Source organism: Pelophylax lessonae (assembly GCF_965119305.1).
Source record: "Pelophylax lessonae genome assembly, chromosome: 12".
In the NCBI taxonomy this organism is placed as follows: domain Eukaryota; kingdom Metazoa; phylum Chordata; class Amphibia; order Anura; family Ranidae; genus Pelophylax; species Pelophylax lessonae.
The window spans coordinates 59,860,965-59,883,984 of NC_138779.1; the positions used below are offsets into that span (position 1 = coordinate 59,860,965).

The window sequence follows — 23,020 nt, forward strand, 5'->3', positions numbered from 1 at the left end:
TGGCTTTGTTCCGCTTTAAACCGCAACTACAGTCATCATTCTTACCTTCTCTTCAACAATCTAAACTGCTGACACTGGCTAGGAATTCCTCACTGGTTCCAGCATCTTCTCCTCTTCTCCTTCTTGGTGCTGTTTTTTGGCTGTCTTGATTGGCTGACGATGGATGACATAAATCCTGTGCATGTGCAGGAGTCATTCCAGCACACAGGGACCATGCCCGCCATGTACACAGAGCTGTGCACTCACAATACTGTTTACAGAAGGCTGCAAGGCAGATTGCATGCCTCTTCTGGGATAAATTGCCTGCCTGATCATTTATTTTTTAATGTTGCTATTTTCTATCCTTTCTTTCGATTCCCCCATCAACACAATCAGTGTTGATGGGGGAATCCCTCCTGCAGCGCTATTGTATTCTGCCAGCAGGGAGTCTTTAAAGCGGAGTTCCAGCCATTTACTCACCTGTCCAACGGTCCAGCGATGCGGCCGCCGGAAGCCTCGATCCTCTCCCTCGGCGCCGGCATCACTGCTGTGGGCACCCGGCTGTTACAGTTTGCGGCTTCACAGCCGGGTACCCACTGCGCATGCGCGAGTCGCGCTGCGCGCCGTGATTGGCCGGCAATCTTCTGGGACCTCTGACGTGTCCCAGAAGATTGCAGGGAGGGAGGGGGAGAGGAGAACTTCCGCTCAGGGCGCCGCGGCGCTCCGAGCGGAAGTGGGAGCGGGTACCTGTCAAAACTAGGTACCCGCTCCCCCCCCCAAAAAAAAATGACATGCCAAATGTGGCATGTCGGGGGGTCAGGACTCCCTAAAGCGGAAGTTCCACTTTTGGGTGGAACTCCGCTTTAAAGTAAAACTAAACTCATTAATTTAACTGCTTCCCAAAACAGGTCCGTTCAATACTGGTGTGATAACTGGTCACATATGCAGCCCTGCATATACAGTTTTGGGAAACAGTTGAATGGATGGATTTAGTTCAACTTTAATTTGGAAAGCTTTAAAGCGGAGTTCCAGCCTTTTCACTCACCTGTCCAACGGTCCAGCGATGCGGCCGCTTGAAGCCTCGATCCTCTCTCTCTGGTCTCGGCGGCACCGGCATCACTGCTGTGGGCACCCGGCTGTGACAGTTTGCGGCTTCACAGCCGGGTACCCACTGCGCATGCGCGAGTCGCGCTGCGCGTCTTGATTGGCCGGCAATCTTCTGGGACCTCTGACATGTCCCAGAAGATTGCAGGGAGGGAGGGGGAGAGGAGAACTTCCGCTCAGGGCGCCGCGGCGCTCCGAGCGGAAGTGGGAGTGGGTACCTGTCAAAACTAGGTACCCGCTCCCCCCCCAAAAAAATGACATGCGAAATGTGGCATGTCAGGGGGTTAGAATACCTAAAGCGGAAGTTCCACTTTTGGGTGGAACTCCGCTTTAAAGTGGAACTAAACCCATCAGTTTACCAGGTTTAAAAAACAGTTGGATTTCTGTTACTTACCAGGATTTTAACAGTAACATTGGTTGTGCTCTCAACCAATCTGTCAAACCATGAAAGGGCTGGAGTCATAACTGATCACATGTGCAGCACCATGGCAGTTGAAGATTAAACAGTCCAAGATGGCAGCTTCCTTGGCTGAAAACGATAGGAGGGTTTAGTAACGCTTTAAACACCTGAATAAGAATCAATTTTTCAAACTAGTGACAGTTGTGTTCATCTAAGACAAATGAGATTTTATATATACAGTTACATGAATGACACTTCCTTATCTTTGTGTGAAGCTTTGTGAATGAAGCCAAGCGTGTTTTAGCAGCCTAGGCAGCTGATCAGAAAGTAAGGTAGTTATTTACTAAAACTGGAGAGTGCAAAATCTGGTAAAGCTCTGCACAGAAACCAGTCAGCTTCCAGGTTTTATTGCCTAATTTAACAAGCTGAAGTTAGAAGCTGATTGGCTACCATGCACAGCTGCACCAGATTCTGATTGCACCAGTTTTAGTAAATCTCCTCCTAATTGTCATATTGCAGTTGGCCATACACAAAAAATCCAAAGTCACCTTTGCACTGGGTAAAAAATATAACACATGTATTGATGCATAAAAGGGGTAATAATGATGTAATACACGTATAGGCTGAGATGATATGATAACAAATAAATAGTAGAGTACATGGTGTACACCCCAACAAAAACAATCTCAAAAGAACCAACGTGACAATGAAACAGTAGTAACAGAGTAATAAAATGACATAATAACATCCATAGACTGACGTGTTTCGTGGACTACATTCGCCACTTCTTCAGAGTCTGTGTATGATCATATCTATAAGTAAATAAGTATATGCGTATAGGTACATTGCATTGGATGGTAATTTAGAAATTGGGGGAGAAGGGGGGAGATAGGAAACAGAGTCCCCATGACCCCAAACTTACACAGTAGTTCCAACAGTAAATGGTCCTGGAGGTGGGGGCATCAACCCAGATGTCTCCCCCGGGAGCTGAGGGCACGTATGGCCCACGGGCAAGGCGAAGGTGTCACATACAAAGTAAGTTTGTTGAGGTATTACAGAGTAAGCAGAGTATATCTAAATGGAATAAATAGTAATAATGAATGGTAAGTAATTGTATTTTATACACAAACGTAATATTACTGAACTGATGTGTGTGGTGAGGGGAGGGTGACAAGATGATGTGAGCATGGAGAGATGAGTGGGGTGGGGTGGGGGGGTGTGATGCGGAAATGAACTATTGAGAAATTATGAAATGGTCGTAAATATAATGAAAATATAACTGAGTAGCCAGAGTATGTCTATATAGAATGAGTATAAGTATTGGCTATCGTAAATAAGTATGTACTATATAGGGATCATAATGCTGCTTGAATAGTGTATATAGTAATTATATACCTGCATGATTATATACTATGTAGAAATCATAATGCTACTAAATGATATGTGTGGTGAGGGAGATGGCAAGATATTGTGAACCTGAAAAATTAATAAATGAATTAATGTGGGAGTGAGTATATGGCATGGCGTCTGCCTCCACTCTGCGGCTCCATGTCTATGCACCTCGTGACGCTGGGCGCTTTATGGTCGGCGGGCTCGGGCGGTATTGTGTCACACTCTCTTTCTTCGTTTGGATCCATTCTTCCACAGGTTACTTCAATTCACCTTCATATCTTTTACAATTTCCATACAATTTCTCTTCTCTCATCATCCCCCCCTTTCATTTAGTCACTACTATACTTTCTAAAATCAGGCACAGTTGTTAGTCGGATTGCATCCGACTTCATCCAATTTTTATCATTTCACTCACAATCCTCACCAGTTCACAATCACATCACCCCCCTTTTCTTGCTTAATTAGTCTATTTTACCATATACTCACTCCCACATTAATTCATTTATTAATTTTTCAGGTTCACAATATCTTGCCATCTCCCTCACCACACATATCATTTAGTAGCATTATGATTTCTACATAGTATATAATCATGCAGGTATATAATTACTATATACACTATTCAAGCAGCATTATGATCCCTATATAGTACATACTTATTTACGATAGCCAATACTTATACTCATTCTATATAGACATACTCTGGCTACTCAGTTATATTTTCATTATATTTACGACCATTTCATAATTTCTCAATAGTTCATTTCCGCATCATCCCCCCCCCACCCCACCCCACTCATCTCTCCATGCTCACATCATCTTGTCACCCTCCCCTCACCACACACATCAGTTCAGTAATATTACGTTTGTGTATAAAATACAATTACTTACCATTCATTATTACTATTTATTCCATTTAGATATACTCTGCTTACTCTGTAATACCTCAACAAACTTACTTTGTATGTGACACCTTCGCCTTGCCCGTGGGCCATACGTGCCCTCAGCTCCCGGGGGAGACATCTGGGTTGATGCCCCCACCTCCAGGACCATTTACTGTTGGAACTACTGTGTAAGTTTGGGGTCATGGGGACTCTGTTTCCTATCTCCCCCCTTCTCCCCTTCTCCCCCAATTTCTAAATTACCATCCAATGCAATGTACCTATACGCATATACTTATTTACTTATAGATATGATCATACACCGACTCTGAAGAAGTGGCGAATGTAGTCCACGAAACGCGTCAGTCTATGGATGTTATGATGTCATTTTAATACTCTTTTACTACTGTTTCATTGTCACGTTGGTTCTTTTGAGATTGTTTTTGTTGGGGTGTACACCATGTACTCTACTATTTATTTGTTATCATATCATCTCAGCCTATACGTGTATTACATCATTATTACCCCTTTTATGCATCAATAAATGTGTTATATTTTTTACCCAGTCATGTCCCTAATTTAAAGTCCCAAATTTTTTGTATTGTCTCACATACAACATTGTCAAACATAGATATGTTACAACATGAATAGCCTTGACACAAACACATGGCATCCAGAGAGCTACTCGTGTGCGATTCTGGGCTAGCTCACATGACCAATGGTGGTGGTGAATCACAAAATGTTTTGGTTTATTTACAGTCCTTCCGGATACAGGGGGACACAGCAAAAAAGCTCAAATGGATGCTATTTTAGACCAAATCAATGTTACCAACTTCCTCCTCTTTCCATTCACATTTAAAGGGCCTTCAATTGCATGTTTTCCATAGACATGTTTAGACTTAACAAAAAAGCTTTAGCAACTCCATATCCTCAGGCTTTATTAAGACATCATGGATTTCAAGTGATTAACCACCTCAATACTGGCCGTTTTCACCCCCTTCCTGACCAGACCAATTTCAACTTTTAGTGCTGTTGCACTTTGAATGACAATTATTCAGTCTTGCAACATTATACTCATATGAAATTTTTATCATTTTTTGAAACAGAGTTTTCTTTTGGTGATATTTAATCACCACTGGATTTTTTGCTAAACAAAGACCGAAAATTTTGAAAAAAAAAAAAAAATTTTTTTTGCTTTCTTTATTCAATTTTGCAAATAGGTAATTTTTCTTCCTCACTGATGGGAACTGATAGGTGGCACAGATAGGCGGCAGTGATCAGTGCCCTGATTATCAATGTAAACAGCGTGCTGACACAGCGTGTGAGGAAAGGACTGTTGATAACTGGCAGGTCTGTTTACATGTGTTCAGCTGTGATTGGACACAGCTGATCATGTGGTAAATGGCTGCTGTGATTGGCCCTATACCCCAATCTGTGATCAGTTGTGTCCGAAGGGGGTGGGGTTCTGGGACGATATCTATGGATGCCCTCTCAGAACTATAGTACTGCGCTGTAGCTGTCTTTTGGCTATAGCGTGGTACTGAAGTGGTTAAAACAAGCTTGTGGCTGCAGCCATGAGCTTAGAATAATTTTCTTTCAGTCGGTGATTGGCTGTTCAGTAAGCCCCCGTTCACACTACACTGGGGCGACCTGGTCGTCTGACAGGTCGCCGTAGGTCGCCTTCCACAGAGAAGCTGTGGACCCGTTCTAATAGGAGCGACACAAGTCGCTCCGACTTAGAAAAAGGGTCCGGAGCTTCTTTGGGGCGACCCGGAGCGACCTGCATTGACTTTAATGTTATGAAGTCCGTGCCGGCCGCTCCGAGGTTGCGGTGCGAGCAGCGTGCCGCGACCTGTGAGGTCGCCCCAGTGTGAACGGGGCTTAAAAGTAATCTGGGCAACTGGATCCCTTTATGATAGTTATTTTTTATTGTTTTTTTTGTTGTCCTTTATTTTCAGTATTGTTTCCTTATCTGCTTTTCATCTGTTTCCAGGTGTGATGGCAAATACTGCTCCTCAGGATGAAAGTAAAAATTGCAAGCGCAGGAGAATTATGGAGGTGAGTAGATTTATTCAGTTAGATAAGTAAGCATTCACAAAGAAAATTTCCTTGGCTCACACACTTTACTAACTATGCCCTTTGTTACTGTGCCTTTAAAGGTTGCAGCATACTGTCTGTTGCAGCTACTAACAGTATCCTTTTGTTTGGATACAAATCCGAATCAGCCTGAGCTATCCCGCCAGGAAGATGCCATAGTAGACGGCCAATCCTATGCGATCAAGGCATTCTCCACCCCTCAGCCACACTTACTTACGTAAGGGGCATATATGTGTTCGGCTGTGGAGTGGGGAATGCCTCCTCTACCTATGATTGGCTGTCTGTTTTGACCAATTCCCGGGGGGGTAACTCATCCTTGAGTGCCGGTTCACATATGTGCGGCTGCGGCGATCGCATATAATATCAGAGCGCACTGCTCCTTCATTACATGCGATCGGGTGTGCGGTGCGAATTCAGCCATACACTTTGTATGGCTAAATTCGCACTGAACCCGCAGTAAAGTCGCACATGAACCTTTTTTTGAGCCGCATCAGGATCGGATCGCACAGCGGTTCACACTTGTGCGATCCAATCCTGTGCGAACTGCAAGATCGCACTGCGATATGCGATCAAACTGGGGGTGTCGTTAACATTACATTTACACCCCCAGCGTATCGCATATGACAGTGTGAACTGCCAAGGGTGTGTTTGCGATGCGGGAACAGGCTGCGAATTCCCAGCCTTCCCGCATCGCATAAGTGTGAACCGAGCCTGATCAGTAGCAGAAGTTTATATGTAGTGCTTGCTAAGATATAAACAAACATCAGTACATTGTAAGTAGCTTCAACTTTGAAAACATTGTCTGCCATCGGGGGTTCTCACCTGTACTGGCGCGCCTGTCACATCAGGACCAGCGGCTGTGTCCGTGCAGCCGATGCTTCCTCATTACCATGAATGGGCTGCCCGCATGCAGCACCCAGTGGCTAGGGACGGATAGACAAATAACCCAATCACAGCATGTGGGCATCCACACCTGTGTGAACAAGGCCTTACAATATATCCTCCTATTTTTTTTTAACAACGTTTTAAAAGTTCTGAAGCTAACCTTGAGGAGGGCTCCTTTATGGCTGAGGGTGTGCACTGGGAGGAACCGTGCCATCGGAGTGCATCGCACTGTTTACCATTTGAGCCTTTTTCGTTACAACTTTATTTAGATGTCACAAGTGATATTTCATTCAGTTCCATTCACTGCATTGTTGTTGTGAGGCGGTGGTTTGTGGCACAACTTACTGCACTGAGATAAGTACTGCAGTACTTATCAGTGCACACCGCCACAACTCAGTGATATGAGCTGATTTTATAACAAATAAGGCAAATTGCTTGGTCTTTGCATTGTGCAGTCTTGCCCAGCCCAGATCAACACAAATGGTGTGAACTGGCTTTGAAATCCTGTCACCACCAGATTATATGTTATATATAAATATTGTGTGTTATATTATATGTTATATGTAAAGAGGTTATGTGAGTTAACTCACAGTACAAAAGCTATGACTTCATTTCTTAGAAAGATTTCTGCTAATCGCATGCTGTATAATGGGCAGATTTTACAAAAAGTGAGTTGGCCACGTGCTGAGAGGAAGGATGTGAAGTAGCAAAGTTCATATTGCTTCTAGATTTGACTAACAGAAAATAAATCCCTAACTTTATAAGCACCGCATACAATTTTAAAACAAATGATTCTTATGTTTTGGGATATCTACATATTAAAGCGGAAGTGAGTCCTGCTGTCACAAACTGTGAGCAAGCAGACTCTTTATTGCAGAAGAAATACACCTACTTTCCTACTCACTGTCTTCTCTGGCATGTAAAATGAGCTGTGCATGCGCACCTCAGCTTACATAGCTGGCAAAGTCCCTGTATGCTGTGATGACTGACTCCTGCTCATGTGTGGGAGTGACGTCATCCCATGCTGGCCAATGAAGACGGTCAAAGACCAGCACCCAGCAGAAGAGGCTGGCACCGGCGAGGGACCAGGACCGTTGAAGGAATGGTAAGTTTAGCTCCGCTTTAGGAGCACCAACAGAATAATTTGAAACAACTACAATCTGATTCAAGGTGTGCTTTATTGAGTTTAATACATTTCCCTTTTCAGGATTAGGATAAAAAATTGTATTAATGTAATATAAAAAATGTTCTTGTTATACACCTTTTATAACTTAGAGATAAAGGATTAAAAATGTATCATAAAATTAATGACTGAACCATATATGGAAAATACATGCATGTTAGTACCCAGGTGAAAAAAATTACTCAAATGTTAAGATACATAAAAAATAGAGAAATATATTGATGTCATTGGTTATAAATTGTATATATCTGAAATAGTTATAGTTGCTTGGATAACAGATATCTAACAAATGTTTTTTTATCCTACTACAATTATATTGTAATGGGCACATGTTAAATATTTTATAGCATATCGCATAAATAAAGGTAGACCTAATTGCATTTAAGAAATACATCCACAAACACATACTAAATGGGATTTTACAAGATTCAGCCAGGTTTAGATGCTAATATGCATAGTGCCCTTAAAGTGGTATTAACGTCTCAAGGTTTTTTATCTTCATGCATTCTGTGTGATGCGGCCCCCTCCAGCCCCCAATGCTCACCTGAGCTCTCTTTCGATCCAGCGATGTGCACAAGATAAAAAGAAAGTTGGCAGCATACCACTGCAGAGCTGATGCAAAATACTTTTATTTTATTGTCTTTACAGTCAAAGAAGCAAGACTGGACAAACTGTTAACGCGTTTCATACTCAAATCATGTGCTTAATCAGCGCTGTCTTGTCTTGCTTCTTTGGCTGTGAAGACAATAAAAGAAGTATTTTGCATCAGTTCTGCGCTGGTGTGCGGCCGATTTTCTTTTTATCCTGGATGTTTGCGGTGGCGCCCACACGGGTAGCTCCTATCAAGTGTCCACCTGAGCGGTATTCACACCTTTCTTGGATGCCCATGAGAGCTGAGCTTCTCCCGGGTCTCTCATTCTCTATTGGCTAAGACCAGTGTTAATTTCATCAATGAAAACGTTTTCGGCAAAATCTTTGTCAGTGCCATTTTTACAGTAACGAAACGAAAAGTATACTACATTTTCATTCACAGATGAACACTAGGACGAAAATCCGTTCCATTTTCATTAAGAAACTAAAACTAAACGAAAATGTGAGGCAGGGATGTTTACTCTCGCTCGTGAACTATCTTCCGGTTTCCACAGAACTCCGCCTGCTTCCGCTGCCAGCAAGCAAGCGACTGTGTGCAGCCAGCTTTTCAGGCTTCCAAGTCTCACAGCATGACGAGTACGACTGCCAGAGACCAGAGCAGCCCTGTGCCTTACAGCCAGGCCTCCTGAGTCCCAACAAGCGTCCCACTCCCGAGTCCCGACTCACAATGACCACCCATGTCCAGAACAGAGAGCAGATAGGGAACCCACTGTGAGTGTGTAGGGTACATTACAATTACAGCAGGTCTGGGGTGAGGCCTCCCCTTTGACCACTGTCCGTCCAGCACACTGTGTGTGCATTACAGGCCTCCTCTGACCGCTGGCAGTGGCATCCAGGGCACTGTGCATTACAGGCCATCCCTCAGACCTGAGACCACCCTCCAGCACTCTGCAGCATTACAGGCCTCCTCAGACCACTGTGCAGCATTACAGGCCTCCTCAGACCACCCTCCAGAGCACTGTGCAGCATTACAAGCCTCCTCAGACCACCATCCAGAGCACTGTGCAGCATTACAAGCCTCCTCAGACCACCCTCCAGAGCACTGTGCAGCATTACAAGCCTCCTCAGACCACCATCCAGAGCACTGTGCAGCATTACAAGCCTCCTCAGACCACCCTCCAGAGCACTGTGCAGCATTACAAGCCTCCTCAGACCACCATCCAGAGCACTGTGCAGCATTACAAGCCTCCTCAGACCACCCTCCAGAGCACTGTGCAGGATTACAGGCCTCCTCAGACCACCCTCCAGAGCACTGTGCAGCATTACAGGCCTCCTCTCGGACTACCATCCAGAGCACTGTGCAGCATTACAGGCCTCCTCGGACTACAATCCAGAGCACTCTGCAGCATTACAAGCCTCCTCAGACCACCCTCCAGAGTACTGTGCAGCATTACAGGCTTCCTCAGACCGTCCAGAGCGGCTAAATTTGTGTCTGTGAGTTTGTTCAAGCATTAATACCATAAATAATAACAAGATATTAGATTTTATTACTCCAGGAGTATATAATGAATTTGGAAATGCTATAGAAACGCTTAAATAATGCATTACAATTTAACTAAACAAATTTGATTTTAGTTGACTAAAATTATTTTATTTGACTAAAATGTACTGGAGATTTAAGTTGACTAAAATACAAAGACTAAAATAGGACTAAAACTAAAATGGCATTTTAGTCAAAGACTATGTCTAAAACTGGAATAATTGCAGATGACTAAAATTGGACTTAAAATGGCATTTTAGTCAAAAGGCTATATATAACTAAGACTAAATCAAAATTCGATGAAAAGTTACCACTGGCTGAGACAGCAGTGGGAGCCATTGGCCTCTGCTACTGTCAATCACAGCCAGTGACCCAATGAGGAGCGTCAGGGGCAGGGCTGAGCCGCTGCTCTGTGTATCTTATGGATGCAAAGAGCCGGGCTTGGGAGCGAGCATGCACCATTTCCCCCAGAGCAAGCGACTTGCTATTGGGGGCACTGGCTGAAGAGGAGGAGCCAGGAGCGCTATTGGGGTACCTGAAAAGAGGAGCATTGGGGCTCCTTTCTGCAAAACCATTACACAAAGCAGGTAAGTATGACATGTTTGTTTTGTTTTTTAATGAGCCTTTAATGTCACTTTAAGATTTTTGTTCTTACATTCACAAAACAATGGAACTACAAAGGTATGTCAACATACAGAAATATCCTTTCTCTTAAAGCTGAGTACCACCAAAAATTGGAAGCTCCGCATATCTCAACCCCCCCCCCACCTCTCCGGTGCCACATTTAGCACCTTTCGGTGGGAGGGGGGAGCCAATACCTGTCAAAAACAGGTACCCACTTCTGTGTAAGGGTGCCACGGTGTCATTTGCGGCCCCTCCTCCTTCCCCCCGCTGACTTCTGGGAGACACACACAGGTCCCAGAAGACAATGGGACCATTCAGAAAGCGCAGCCGATGCCTGCACCCAATGGACGGGTCGGCTTCGGGAGCCGACATTGTGGGCTCCCTAGACAGGTTAGTGTCCTTACAATAAAAATCCGCTGCTACAGTATTTGTAGCTGCTGACTTTTATTTTTTTTTTAATACAGGCTGGAACTCCGCTTTAAGTAGTCCTGAAAAATCAGTACGGCTTCTTAATACCTAATCTGTTACTGACATTGTAAATAAAGTAGTTCTTTACTGACAGGAATACCTTTTTTAGTATCTACATTGTTGGATTTCATCACTAGATGGCAGTATTGTCCTTTTATATGTTGTAGATGTTTGTATTTTACCAATTGGCTGTGCAAATTGTTGTAAATGCTGACCTGTAAGGAGTGTAAATTCAGTGTCTTGGGAATATTTTTCTACTATATAATTTGGTAAGAATTACATTTTTGACTCGTATGCTCTGTTAAAGAGCAGTTGCGTGTTTTATTTCTCCACACAATGGCACAGCAAAAAAAAACAAAACAAAACAGCATAATGCTGCTTTTACATTAAAGCAGGTGAATGACTTGTCTACGCCAACTTAAAGTGATTCTAAAGCCAATTTATTTGTCTAATAACAAACATGTGATACTAACCTGCTCTGTGCAATGTTTTTGCTCAGAGCAGCTCCGATCAAGCGAGCTGCTTGCTGTGGGGGCACTCATGTGTGTTCGCTCCCGAGTCGCTCCTCTGTGTGTCCATGACATCCAGAGCACGTCTCGGCCCCGTCCCCACCTCACTGCCACACTATCCAATGAGGAGAGAGAGAGACACTGCTCTTGCACACATCGCTGGATCAAGTTCTTGCTCAGGTAAGTATTTAGGGGGGCTGAGGTGAGAACTGCATGCAGAAGGTTTTTTACCTTATTGCATAGAATGCATTAACCTCCTTAGCGATATTCCCGAGTGTGGCTCGGGGGGGAATTTCAGTGCCATTAGCGGTAACCCCGAGCCAGACTCGGGGTACCACCAGGGAGCATCGCTGGATCCTGGTAGAGGTTACTTACCTTGTCTCCGGGATCCCGCGAACTGCAGCATACAGCGGCCGGATCTTCCGCCCGATGCTGTGAGCCCCAGCTTCCTTCTCCTGCGAGCATCACGTCACAGGGGGGTGGAACCTATGACCCTAGGAACACCATCTCTACAGTCAATCACAGAGGTGGAAACATGATGCTTTGGGGCTGTTTCTCTGCTAAAGGTACAGGCAGACTTTGCCGCATTCAGGTGCCAATGGCCATGTATTGTAAAATCTTAGGTGAGAACCTTCTTCCCTCAGCCAGAACACTGAAGATGGGTCATGAATAGGTCTTCCAGCATGACAATGACCCAAAACATACTGCCAAAGCAACAAAGGAGTGGCTCGAGAAGAAGCACATTAAGATCACGGTGTGGCCTAGCCAGTCTCCAGACCTTAATCCTATAGAAAATTTATGAAGGGGACTGAAACTTTTAGTTGCCAAGAGGCGGCCAAGAAACCTTAAAGGGAAATTTCAGTCAAAAATGACATTTTTCCTATTAATAGTATGTTAAACGTCTGTATCTTTGATATTATTCACTTTGATATTATTCATTTTCTGGCTAGCTGCTTGTCTAGCTTGGAAAATCTTATCTAAGCTAGACAAACAGCTTCTTCCTGTTCTTCACCGACAAAGCTATCTCCCTTTATCTGAAATTGCTAAGTTGTCCTTCACTATCTAAAAAGGTTTTCAGTCTTTCTTAGACAGGCATTCCTAGCCCCACCCCCATCCCTCCTATCCTTCACAGAACATGATCTCCTGTCTTCATAGCCTTGTTTAGGCTAGCGGCTTTTCCTAAGAGAGGTAGAGAGAGGGGGGTCACGTGACCGGTGCAATATATGAAAGAAAAAAGGTACAAAGAAACATTTTTAAGAGTTTAGAAAGGATACAGATCAATTTCTATTGCGAGTACTTAGTTTTGACAGGTACCTGCTCCCACTTCAGCACAGATCGCTTAGGCAATCTAAGTGGGAGTTCTCCCCCTTCCTCCCTGTGGTCTTCTGGGATACATCGCAGATCCCAGAAGACCGCAGGATCATTCACAAAGCACAACGTGACTCATACATTCGCAGTATGCAGCCGGCTGTGAAGCTGAAAGCAGCATAGCCAGCTGCCCACAGTTAGGATACAAGCAACGAGAGCCTGAAGGCTCACCCAGCCTTGGTGAGGTTGGTGCTGAATCCATGGACATCTAAGTGTCCTTTTTGTTTCCATAACACATTTTTTATTGAAAGTGTGCTAAGTGTACTTTTATTAAAAGTCAGCATCTACAGTACCTGTACATAACTGTACGTTGCAGCCTTTCTTTCGGGTTTGGCTAAAACCTGCTGATTTGCTGTGGACAACCACAGCACAGAGGTGTTTATAAATGCACAGAACTCTGTACACAGACAGCGATCTGGCTGTTTCTTCTCACTGAAATCATATCTGACTTCAGGGAGAAAAAACAGCCAGATCTGTGAGGAAAGCAGTACACATTACACTTGTTAGGCACACAGGTAACACTTTGATTTCCCCTTGATGTTAACCCTTCGCAGCCAGTGTCAATAGTATTATCACTGATCACTGTATTAGTGCCACTAGCGACATCAGTGTCAGTCAATTAGTGTCCTTCCCAGCCCGTGTCAAGTAGCACCACATTATCACTGTCACACTATAAGTCATTGATTATCTTCATTACTAGTATAGAGTCTGTACGGATCAGTGTCCCCAAAAACGCAGTGATGTTTTTACCAAAGACATGTAGCAGAATACCTTTTGGCCTAAATTTATGAAGAAATTTGATTTTATTGGATATGTTTTTTAACATAAAGTAGAAAACATTGTGTTTTTATTTTTCAAAATTTTCAGTCTTTTTTGTTTTATAATAAAGAATAAAAAAACCCAGTGGTAATCAGATACCAGCAAAAGAAATCTCTTTGTGTAAAAAAAATTATATAAATGTAATTTGTGTACAGTGTTGCATGACCACGCAATTGCCAGTTAATGTAGCACAGTGCTGAATAGAAAAAAATGCCCTGGTCATGAAGGGGGTAAAATCGTACCTCCTTTACAACCACTTTAACTTTAACATTAACCAGATCAGACTAACCTCTGATTTGAATAGTTTTTTGTTTCTGGATTGATTGGTGCCGTATTCAAAACACTGACTTGTGTATCATCATGTAGGGAAACATACAAAGACAAGGAAGACTCACTGCTCCAGGTGAACTGAGAAGCTTGATGATGAACAGGTGCCCGCTTTGGCTCGCCTCCGCAGACAATCAATGTAGAAGAAATGGCTGCACTCCAAGTATCATCAAAATTCTGTTTTTTTAACCGAACATCCCAGTGTGGCAAACAGGTAGACGCGTTTCACACACTAGCAAGTGTGGTTAATCATTACAAAGAAAGGTTGGCATCACATCTCTATATATACACAAGTATCTAAATTGACAACAGGTGATACAGATAAAGAGGCGGACCATTCTCCTAATTGCAGGTGATACACATACAACATAAAATGTCTGATATCCGTGAACAAGAGACAAAAAATCTTCACGCATCTATACAGATAATCTTATACAAATGATCTTACAAAAATTTAAAATTTTGACAATTTATAAAATCAATGTTACAGAAATATATATTATCCTAGAACCAAAAAAAGCGTTCATACATACATATAAAGAAAAAGTGAATTGTGTGGTGTGTGGAGATGAAAATCGTACAATAAGATAAAAACAAAATAAATTGCACAAGTCTTCAGAACAACAAAAAACATGTATCATGAATATATTGTACAATGTTCTGACACCCCTATGTATCCACAGACCCAACCATACCCCCTAAAAACAAAATAAGAGGTCAAAAATCTATGGGGTGGCTGGAAATGTGCATACCGGGAACAAAAGTAGGAATTACGTATATATCTATAAACAAGAATATGAAGCAAGACAAGACATATGTATGTCCACACATCACAGATCTAAATATCCAAAAGCAGTTTATGTTAGTTAATCTAATGTGGCTATACTGTGTGGCATGGATTCCATTTTATATGTAGATGGGACATGTGCCAATATACTTCGAGGAGGTATCAATGTGGTGCCACAGCGAGCTCCTACTATAGGTCAGTCACTTTCCCTGAGCTTTTTTCATAGAAAAATATCTAAATCTTTTACCTGGCTACACTTCAAGGGGAACTACAGATGTGGCACCAATGGGTGCCCCTGTTGTAGTCATGTGCTGATGGGGAACCAATTCTGTTCAGCCCACACGGGTAAAAAATATGACATTAATCAATTTTTTAATTGTAACACTAATTATATCATTTACTTACTGGCATGCGACATTTGTCACATTCAGTATGTGGGCAGAACGACCAGGCGCCTACGGGATCATTTCAATGAGCATTTATATAGTGTCACTAAAAACTTTAATACCAATATAGCTAGACACTTCAACTCATGCCATAATGGGGATACTACAGCTATGACAGTACAGGTTATTGAGAAAATTAAGCCACTAAAACGAGGGGGACATGTTTTTCGTTTGCTATGCAAAAGAGAATTCTTTTGGATTTTTCATTTACAGACCTGCTTGCCGCATGGACTGGACTTTGGGTGGGATGTGACTCATTTTTATGAGTGTATATACATATATATATATTCTTTAACATTACCATTATTCCACACGTTCATCCAATAGGGGCTCCCCATACATGAGGGATCATGATACTTTATATTGCACTATTTATTCACGTGGTATATAGGAGCCCATACATATAATCGACATACACTACTCATGGTCAATTAGGATGGCAAGTATTCTCTTGATCTGGTTATATAGCCTATTTATACAAATTCCGTAAATTTGTTTTTTTCTTTTCTTTTGTGGATTTGTTCTTTCTATATTTTCTTTCCCCCTGTGCTTTATTTTGGTCTGCTCCGGATATTGAATATTGTCGGGTTAGGCACCATATTTATTCAATCATGATGATGTTATTACATTATTTTAGGTAGCTTCCCCACACATCGGAGACAGACCAATTCATGATACACATTAGTTGCAGAAGCCGTATACTGATATAGTTGAGTACATACATCCTACCGATATATATCGCTCACTATGCTACTGAGCACATTTGCACTCTCATGTCCCTTTTCTGTTTGGACAACTGTGATAAATTAGGATATAATATATGTTAGTAGGGCTGCACGATATTGGGAAAAAAAGTACATTGCGATATTTGGTTTTCAACAAAATATATCGCGATATTTCTCCACAGTCATCTCTACACACCACACAATTCACTTTTTCTTTATAAGTATGTATGAACCCTTTTTTTGGTTCTAGGATAATATATATTTCTGTATTTTATATTGCTTTTTATATATTGTCACAATTTTACATTTTTGTAAGATCATTTGTATAAGATTATATGTATAGATGTGTGAAGATTTTTTGTCTCTTGTTCACGGATATCAGACATTTTATGTTGTATGTGTATCACCTGCAATTAGGAGAATGGTCCGCCTCTTTATCTGTATCACCTGTTGTCAATTTAGATACTTGTGTATATATAGAGATGTGATGCCAACCTTTCTTTGTAATGATTAAGCACACTTGCTAGTGTGTGAAACGCGTCTCCCTGTTGTTTGCCACACTGGGATGTTCGGTTAATAAACCAGAATTTTGATGATACTTGGAGTGCAGCCATTTCTTCTATATTGATATGTAGGGAAACATGCTGTGCTGTCAGGGTGTTACATTTACAGGACTGTTACAGATTCAGGTTCATTTTTTGTGGGTCCTCTGATTTAGAATCATTAGGTAGACCTGCATTAGATATATTTTTTCACATCAAGTGCGTGCATGCTGAGGTCAGCCAATAGAAAAAAAATCCAGCTAGTGGGAGAAGGATGAAGACGGGAACCTGAAAGAGTGTAAAAGTGATTTTTACACAGAGTTTTCAAAGAGGTCTAAGGGGTTCTAGAGAGCTGTGACACGAGAGGAATCTACAGAAGGAATGGCATAAGTCATGTAAACATATGGAAAATGAAACTATAATTCTCTTTTTATCCAAAGTAACTCAGTAATGGTGTCATGTCTTTTAATGTATTTCATATGTTAATAGGTCCCAGACTCAGAAATGCTTCAGTATGCATTGCCAACAAATCAGCCATCTTCTGATTTAGACATTTGTCAAGGAGGAGACTTTTTGTTATTGAAAGGTTAGTATTTTAGATTTGCAATTACATAGTTAATAAATACATTTATTTGGTATTAAACAGTTTTGCTTTCTTTCAACAGACCTAAGGAATGAAATAAACCAACTGTTTTCAAACTATGCAAAGTCATTGAGGTAAATAATTTAATTAAAATCAGTAATCTCAGCAGTGCCTTTCATGATGAGTAAAAATATTGAAGTATATCTAAGGCTCTCTTTTAGTTTTCACATTGGATAGAATAAGGAATGGGGGAAAAAAAACTCTGGCAGGGCATTTTGTCATCTATATCCTGCAAACACAGCACAAGTGAGGGAAATCCCTTCGAAGGCCTTGTTCACACAGGCTTCAGCTAGTGTAAGTGTAGTGTGATCAGCAAGCATTTGTGAAGCTTTTGACAAGAATTAAACAACTTTCCTTAAAGCGTTTGTTACCCCAACACTTCATATTCCTGATACGAGCCTGCTGTCCTATGTGCTTGGATTAGAAAGTATCCTGCTCTCTTTGTATTGCTTTCTTCATGTGAAATTCCTGGTGTTCCTGTCAGTCAATCTGCTTTCCTATTTTAAACTGACCACACTAAGCAGGAGAGCACATCGTGGTCAGTTCTCTAGCTGTGCTGGGAACTCGGTGTGCTCTCCTCCAATGATCAGACTTATCTTGACACAGAAAAGCCCCCCCCCTCCGCGGCACAGCCATTCACTGGGAGCCTCAGTGTGCTGCTTCACCTCCCCAGCTGAGAAGAGAGGGAATGTGATCACTTCTAAATAAGGGAAAAAAAAAGTTTCTCTATCATCCATTGACAGACGCAGCAGCAATGCTTCTTTACCCTTGGGTTATGCGCCATTTACAGGAGTAGACTAGGCAGTGAAAAAAATTCACTGACACGCCTATAGGGGCTGTCCTTCTCGTCATAAACCCCCCACACACTGTGCTCTCAAATCAGTTTCTTGCTGCCTAGTGAAGGAGTAGGACCTAGGTTTCCTGCTGGGACTTCGGTCTCAGTTTTTTATTCTTTTAAGAATGTTTATATTAGTGATCGACCGATATCGGTTTTTCGTTGCTGATACCAATATTTTGGCCAATGCATATCGGTATCGGCCGATATTTGCCGATATTTTTTATTTTTATCACCTGACAGGTACTCTTGTGGAGGGATCTGGGGGTCTAAAAGACTTCAAGCCCCTCCTCTGCACTTAAAAGCATTCAAAACGCCAAGTTTGGCTGTTTTAAATGCTGTCATTTTTTTTAATCTGGCGCCAGTACCCGGAAGTGATGTCATGACATCTCTTCATTGCTTATACAGTATCTTTAATTTGTACATATGTGAGTGGCATATTCAATAACATTTGTAAATCGAATTATGCTATGTGACATCATTTTACCCTTACATAAGCAATATTTGGAATATCGGCAATATCGGCCAGTTCCAGGGCCGATACAGATATATCGGCAAAAGTCATTATCGGCCCTCGATATATCGGCCTTGCCAATAATCGGACGATCCCTAGTTTATATTTATTTATCTTTACTCACCATCACTAGCTAGTGCCAGGGGGATCCTCCTGGTGAACTACAAGCGACAGCCAGCTGCGGTCTCGCACTGGATAATCTAGATCCTTACGGTCTCCCAGCCTGGCCAACGAGCGTGAGCAGGTTATGGTCCGACTAGGCCTCGCCACGACTAAGCCCCTGTGGATGGGGACGAGCTTGCGAGCGGATGTCTCGCCGGGACGCATCGACCTGGAATGCCCTGAGTCGCAGCGTACCCCTTGGCTGGCAGCACCCCCACTCAGGGTCATGTTTTGCGAAGGTGTCAAATATTTTTTTCAGTCATTAACCACTTGCCGACTGCCTGCTGCAGATATACTAGGCAAATCCCAGTACCCATACCTTGCTCCCTGGGAGCGAGCATGGAAGGCGCGGGCGCACAGCGATTCATGAGAGGGGACGCTGATCTGCGGGGCTGGCGGCCGCGAATGCAGTCAGGCACCCATGATCACTCCTCGGGAAGACAGAACGGCGGTCTGCCGTTGTTCTGTCAGTTATCATCACAGGGCTCCTGTGTTCCTCCTATTTAGGAGCACAGGTCCCTGTGTTGATCCAATAAGCACATCCCCATCACAGTTAGAAAACACCTCCTAGGCTCACATTTAACCCTTTGATCGCCCCTGGGCTAACCCCTTTCCTGTCAGTGTCAATATTACAGTAACAGTGCATATTTTTAGCACTGATTACTGTAGTAATGTCACTGGTCCCCCCAAAAGTGTCAAAGTCAGTTCGGTGTACGATCTGTCCACCGCAATATCGCAGTCCCGCTAAAAATCGCAGATCGCCGCCATTACTAGTAAAAAAAATAAAAATGACATAAATCTTTCCCCTAGTTTGTAGGCGCGATAACTTCTGCGCAAACCAATCAAAATATGCTTATTGAGATTTTTTTTTACCAAAAATATGTAGCAGAATACAAATTAGCCTAAAATTATGAAAAAATGGGAGTTATATGGCAGAAAAATATTGTTTTTTTTTTTTGTTTTTTTTTTTTAGAATTGTCACTCTTTTTTTGTTTATAGCGCAAAAAAAAACAAGGTGATCAAATGCCACCAAAAGAAAGCTCTATGTGGGAAAAAAAGGACATCAATTTTATTTAGGTACAGCGTCGCGCGTCCACGCAATTGTCCGTTAAAGTAATACAGTGCCGAATCTCAAAAATAGGCCTGGTTATTACGGGGGTAAACCCTTCCAGTCCTTAAGTGGTTAAAATGCAAATCAATTTATGACTTTTTTTAAATGCATTTTTCTGGATATTTTTGTTATTCTGTCTCTCACTGTTAAAATAAACCTACCATTAAAATGTTAGACTGATCATTTATTTGTCAGTGGGCAAACGTACAAAATCAGCAGGGGATCAAATATATTTTTCCTCACTGTATGTAGTTGAAACCCGATCTTTAACTTATGATCTGCCTGACTTTCTGCTCATCAGATATGCTTAGGCTGGGTACACTACACACACTCAGTTTTCTTGTGTTCAGCCCAGCAGGCAGAACAAAAAAAATGACAGATTGCAGATTACTAACACAAGTGATGTTAGTGCGGCGATTTTTCCCGTTTTGCAATTGTGTTCTGACAAGGAGGCTGCCCCCCCCCGTCAGAAAACACTGATCAGTGCTGGCAGCCAATGGCTGATCGGAGATGCAGGTCGGATGTTGGTTTTCCAGTAGGCCCATTCAACAGAAGCCAGTCGAGCTCAGCTTTTTTCAGACAGGCAGCTGTACACACTGTCTGAATGTTGGCTTGTTCCTGCTGAATCGGCTGATATTTGGATTGTGTGTACCCAGGTTTATTGCTAGGGGTTGATTTACTAAAGGTGAATAGGCTGTGCACTTTGCAAAGTAGAGTTGCTCCAGAGCTAAGTAAATGAGGTAAAGCTTCACTTTGCAAAGAATACCCAATCATGTGCAAAGAAAATAAAAGAAGAACAGCATTTTTGCTTGCACATGATTGGATGATTGGATGATGGAAGTCAGCAGAGCTTCTGCTCATTTATTAAGCTCTGGAGCAACTGCCCTTGCGGAGTGCAACTGCAGATTGCAAAGTGCACAGTCTATTTGCCTTTAATGAATCAATCCCTTTTGTGTATTTTATGTTTGGCTCAAAACAATTTCTCTTTGTGGAATGTGGCCCAGGAAGGTCAAAAGGTTGGACACCCCTGCTTTAGGGTATTGTGGTAATCTTTTTTATATGTTCATACTAGTGTCTGTATTTTACCTATAAAATGTAATTTGCTGCACTATATTTATTTTGTGTTTATAGGCCTAAAAGTATATTGATGTCTGATAAGAGTACTGCTTAAGTTGGAAAATACAGAACATCAATAGAAATATCATCTATCAGACACTGCTTTATTGTGTTGTGTGTACAATTTAAAGAGATGCTTTCTTCTGTTTTTATGAAGTGAGCAGTCTGCACTGGACGTACTCTGTGTGGAAGCATTTGATGAAATTCTTAAAGAAGCCAAATCAGTGGAAATCCATTTAAAACAGAAGAGGGAAAGCCTGAGGAGCCGACTAACTATGATTGCAAATACTTTACAAAAGTAAATTATAAACTAGATAAAATGTGTTCATATGTAGTATTTATGCATGATCAGAATATAAAAAACTACACATAAAAGTAGGAAAATATTGTTATTGTCAAATGAGATTTCAGTTATTTGATTCTTAAACAGAAGTATGTTTTGTGTGGTGTTTTTTTTGGAAATAAAAATGACTCAAAATGGTCATAGTGTTTGCTATTATACAATAAATGATGTCATTCTTCTTGGGTTTTTCATATTCTTCATGTCTACTTAGGCATTGTGGGGTTGATCACTGAAGAATTTTGGAATGCTTAAACTGTTGCTTTGACCATACACATGGCAGCAGGGCAGTGGGCTTCCATGCAAACAGTTGCCACCATTCTGTGCTGGGAGCGCGCTCGCTTACCCCACTCACTGTGACTGAGTTGTTGATGACATAGTTAGTGTTTACAATTGGAAGCCAGTAAGTCCCCGTTCACACTAATGCGACCTGTGAGGCGACCTGGTCGCCTCACAGGTCGCCTTAGGTCGCCTTCCATAGGGAAGCTGCGGACCCGTTCTAATAGGAGCGACACAAGTCACTCCGACTTAGAAAAAGGGTCCGGAGCTTCTTTGGGGTGACCCAGAGGCGACCGCCATAGACTTCAATGTTATGAAGTCCGTGGCGGCCGCTCCGAGGTCGCGGCGCGCTGCTCGCACCGCGACCTCGGAGGTCGCCCCCCCAAGTCGGATCGCGGCAATGTGAACGGGGCCTTCGATTCATTTGTAAGTGTCAAAAGTTAAAATACGAGTTACTTTACACATGAATTAATATCAACATTTTTACCTTATCCAAATATAAACACCTTAAACAAGTTGCAAACTTATAGCAGATCTTAGTTTTAAGACACATTTATGGGACAAATAGTTTGATATTAGATAACTTATGAAGACCGCTAGTGGTCAAATTCCAGCATTGCATGTAATACAAAGAGTAACTCCACTTTCGTGGGGGGGGGGGGGGGGGGAGTAGCAAAAAAAAAAAAAATATATATACACAGTGCTTTTAAAAAGTATTCATACCCCTTGAAATTTTCCACATTTTGTCAAACAAAATACTGGTAGTTGCGGTAATTATTAAATATGTCACATCAAGAAGATCTCATAAAGGGTGACAGGTGTGTAGGCTGCCGTCCAACGAGATCGATCAATGTGATGGTAGGTATACAGAGAATTCATAGAGCCAATTTGCTCGACATGTTTCGCTTGGATAGCTTCATCTGGAGCTAGTAGTAGAGTACTCTGCATAATTAGAAAACCAGCATTAGCTAATATAAAAAATATATATATATATATATCCAGCAGTTTATAACATCAAATGAACGCACAATAAAAAAGAGAGAGAGGTTACATATACATTACTAAGTGGACAAATGATAAAAATGATAATGTAAATTGCCATACATGATAGCCAAAACCTGGCACTTAATTACATGTATGTGCGCTCAGCTCACTGCTACCTGATTGCGCATGTAATCCAATTATATAGCAACAGAAGACCACACCGGGTGTCACTTCTGCCAGCTAAGAACAGGAAACGGAGGCTACAATTTTCACAGATTCACCAAAAGTGGACAATAGAAGATTGGAAAACTGTTGCCTGGTCTGATGAGTCTCGATTTCAGCTGCAACATTCAGATGGTAGGGTCAGAA

General features: G+C 42.1%; 1 protein-coding gene across 1 annotated transcript; it reads left to right on the plus strand.

Annotated features, from left to right (window-relative positions):
- Window positions 1–5,745: 5,745 nt before the first annotated feature.
- On the plus strand, window positions 5,746–21,488 carry TEX12 (testis expressed 12). The gene is made up of 4 exons (XM_082274228.1): window positions 5,746–5,814; window positions 17,157–17,253; window positions 17,333–17,384; window positions 21,206–21,488. The coding sequence occupies exons 1-4, from the start codon at window positions 5,755–5,757 to the stop codon at window positions 21,348–21,350; spliced, it is 354 nt and encodes a 117-aa protein (XP_082130354.1). The 5' UTR covers window positions 5,746–5,754; the 3' UTR covers window positions 21,351–21,488.
- The last annotated feature ends 1,532 nt before the right edge of the window (window positions 21,489–23,020 follow it).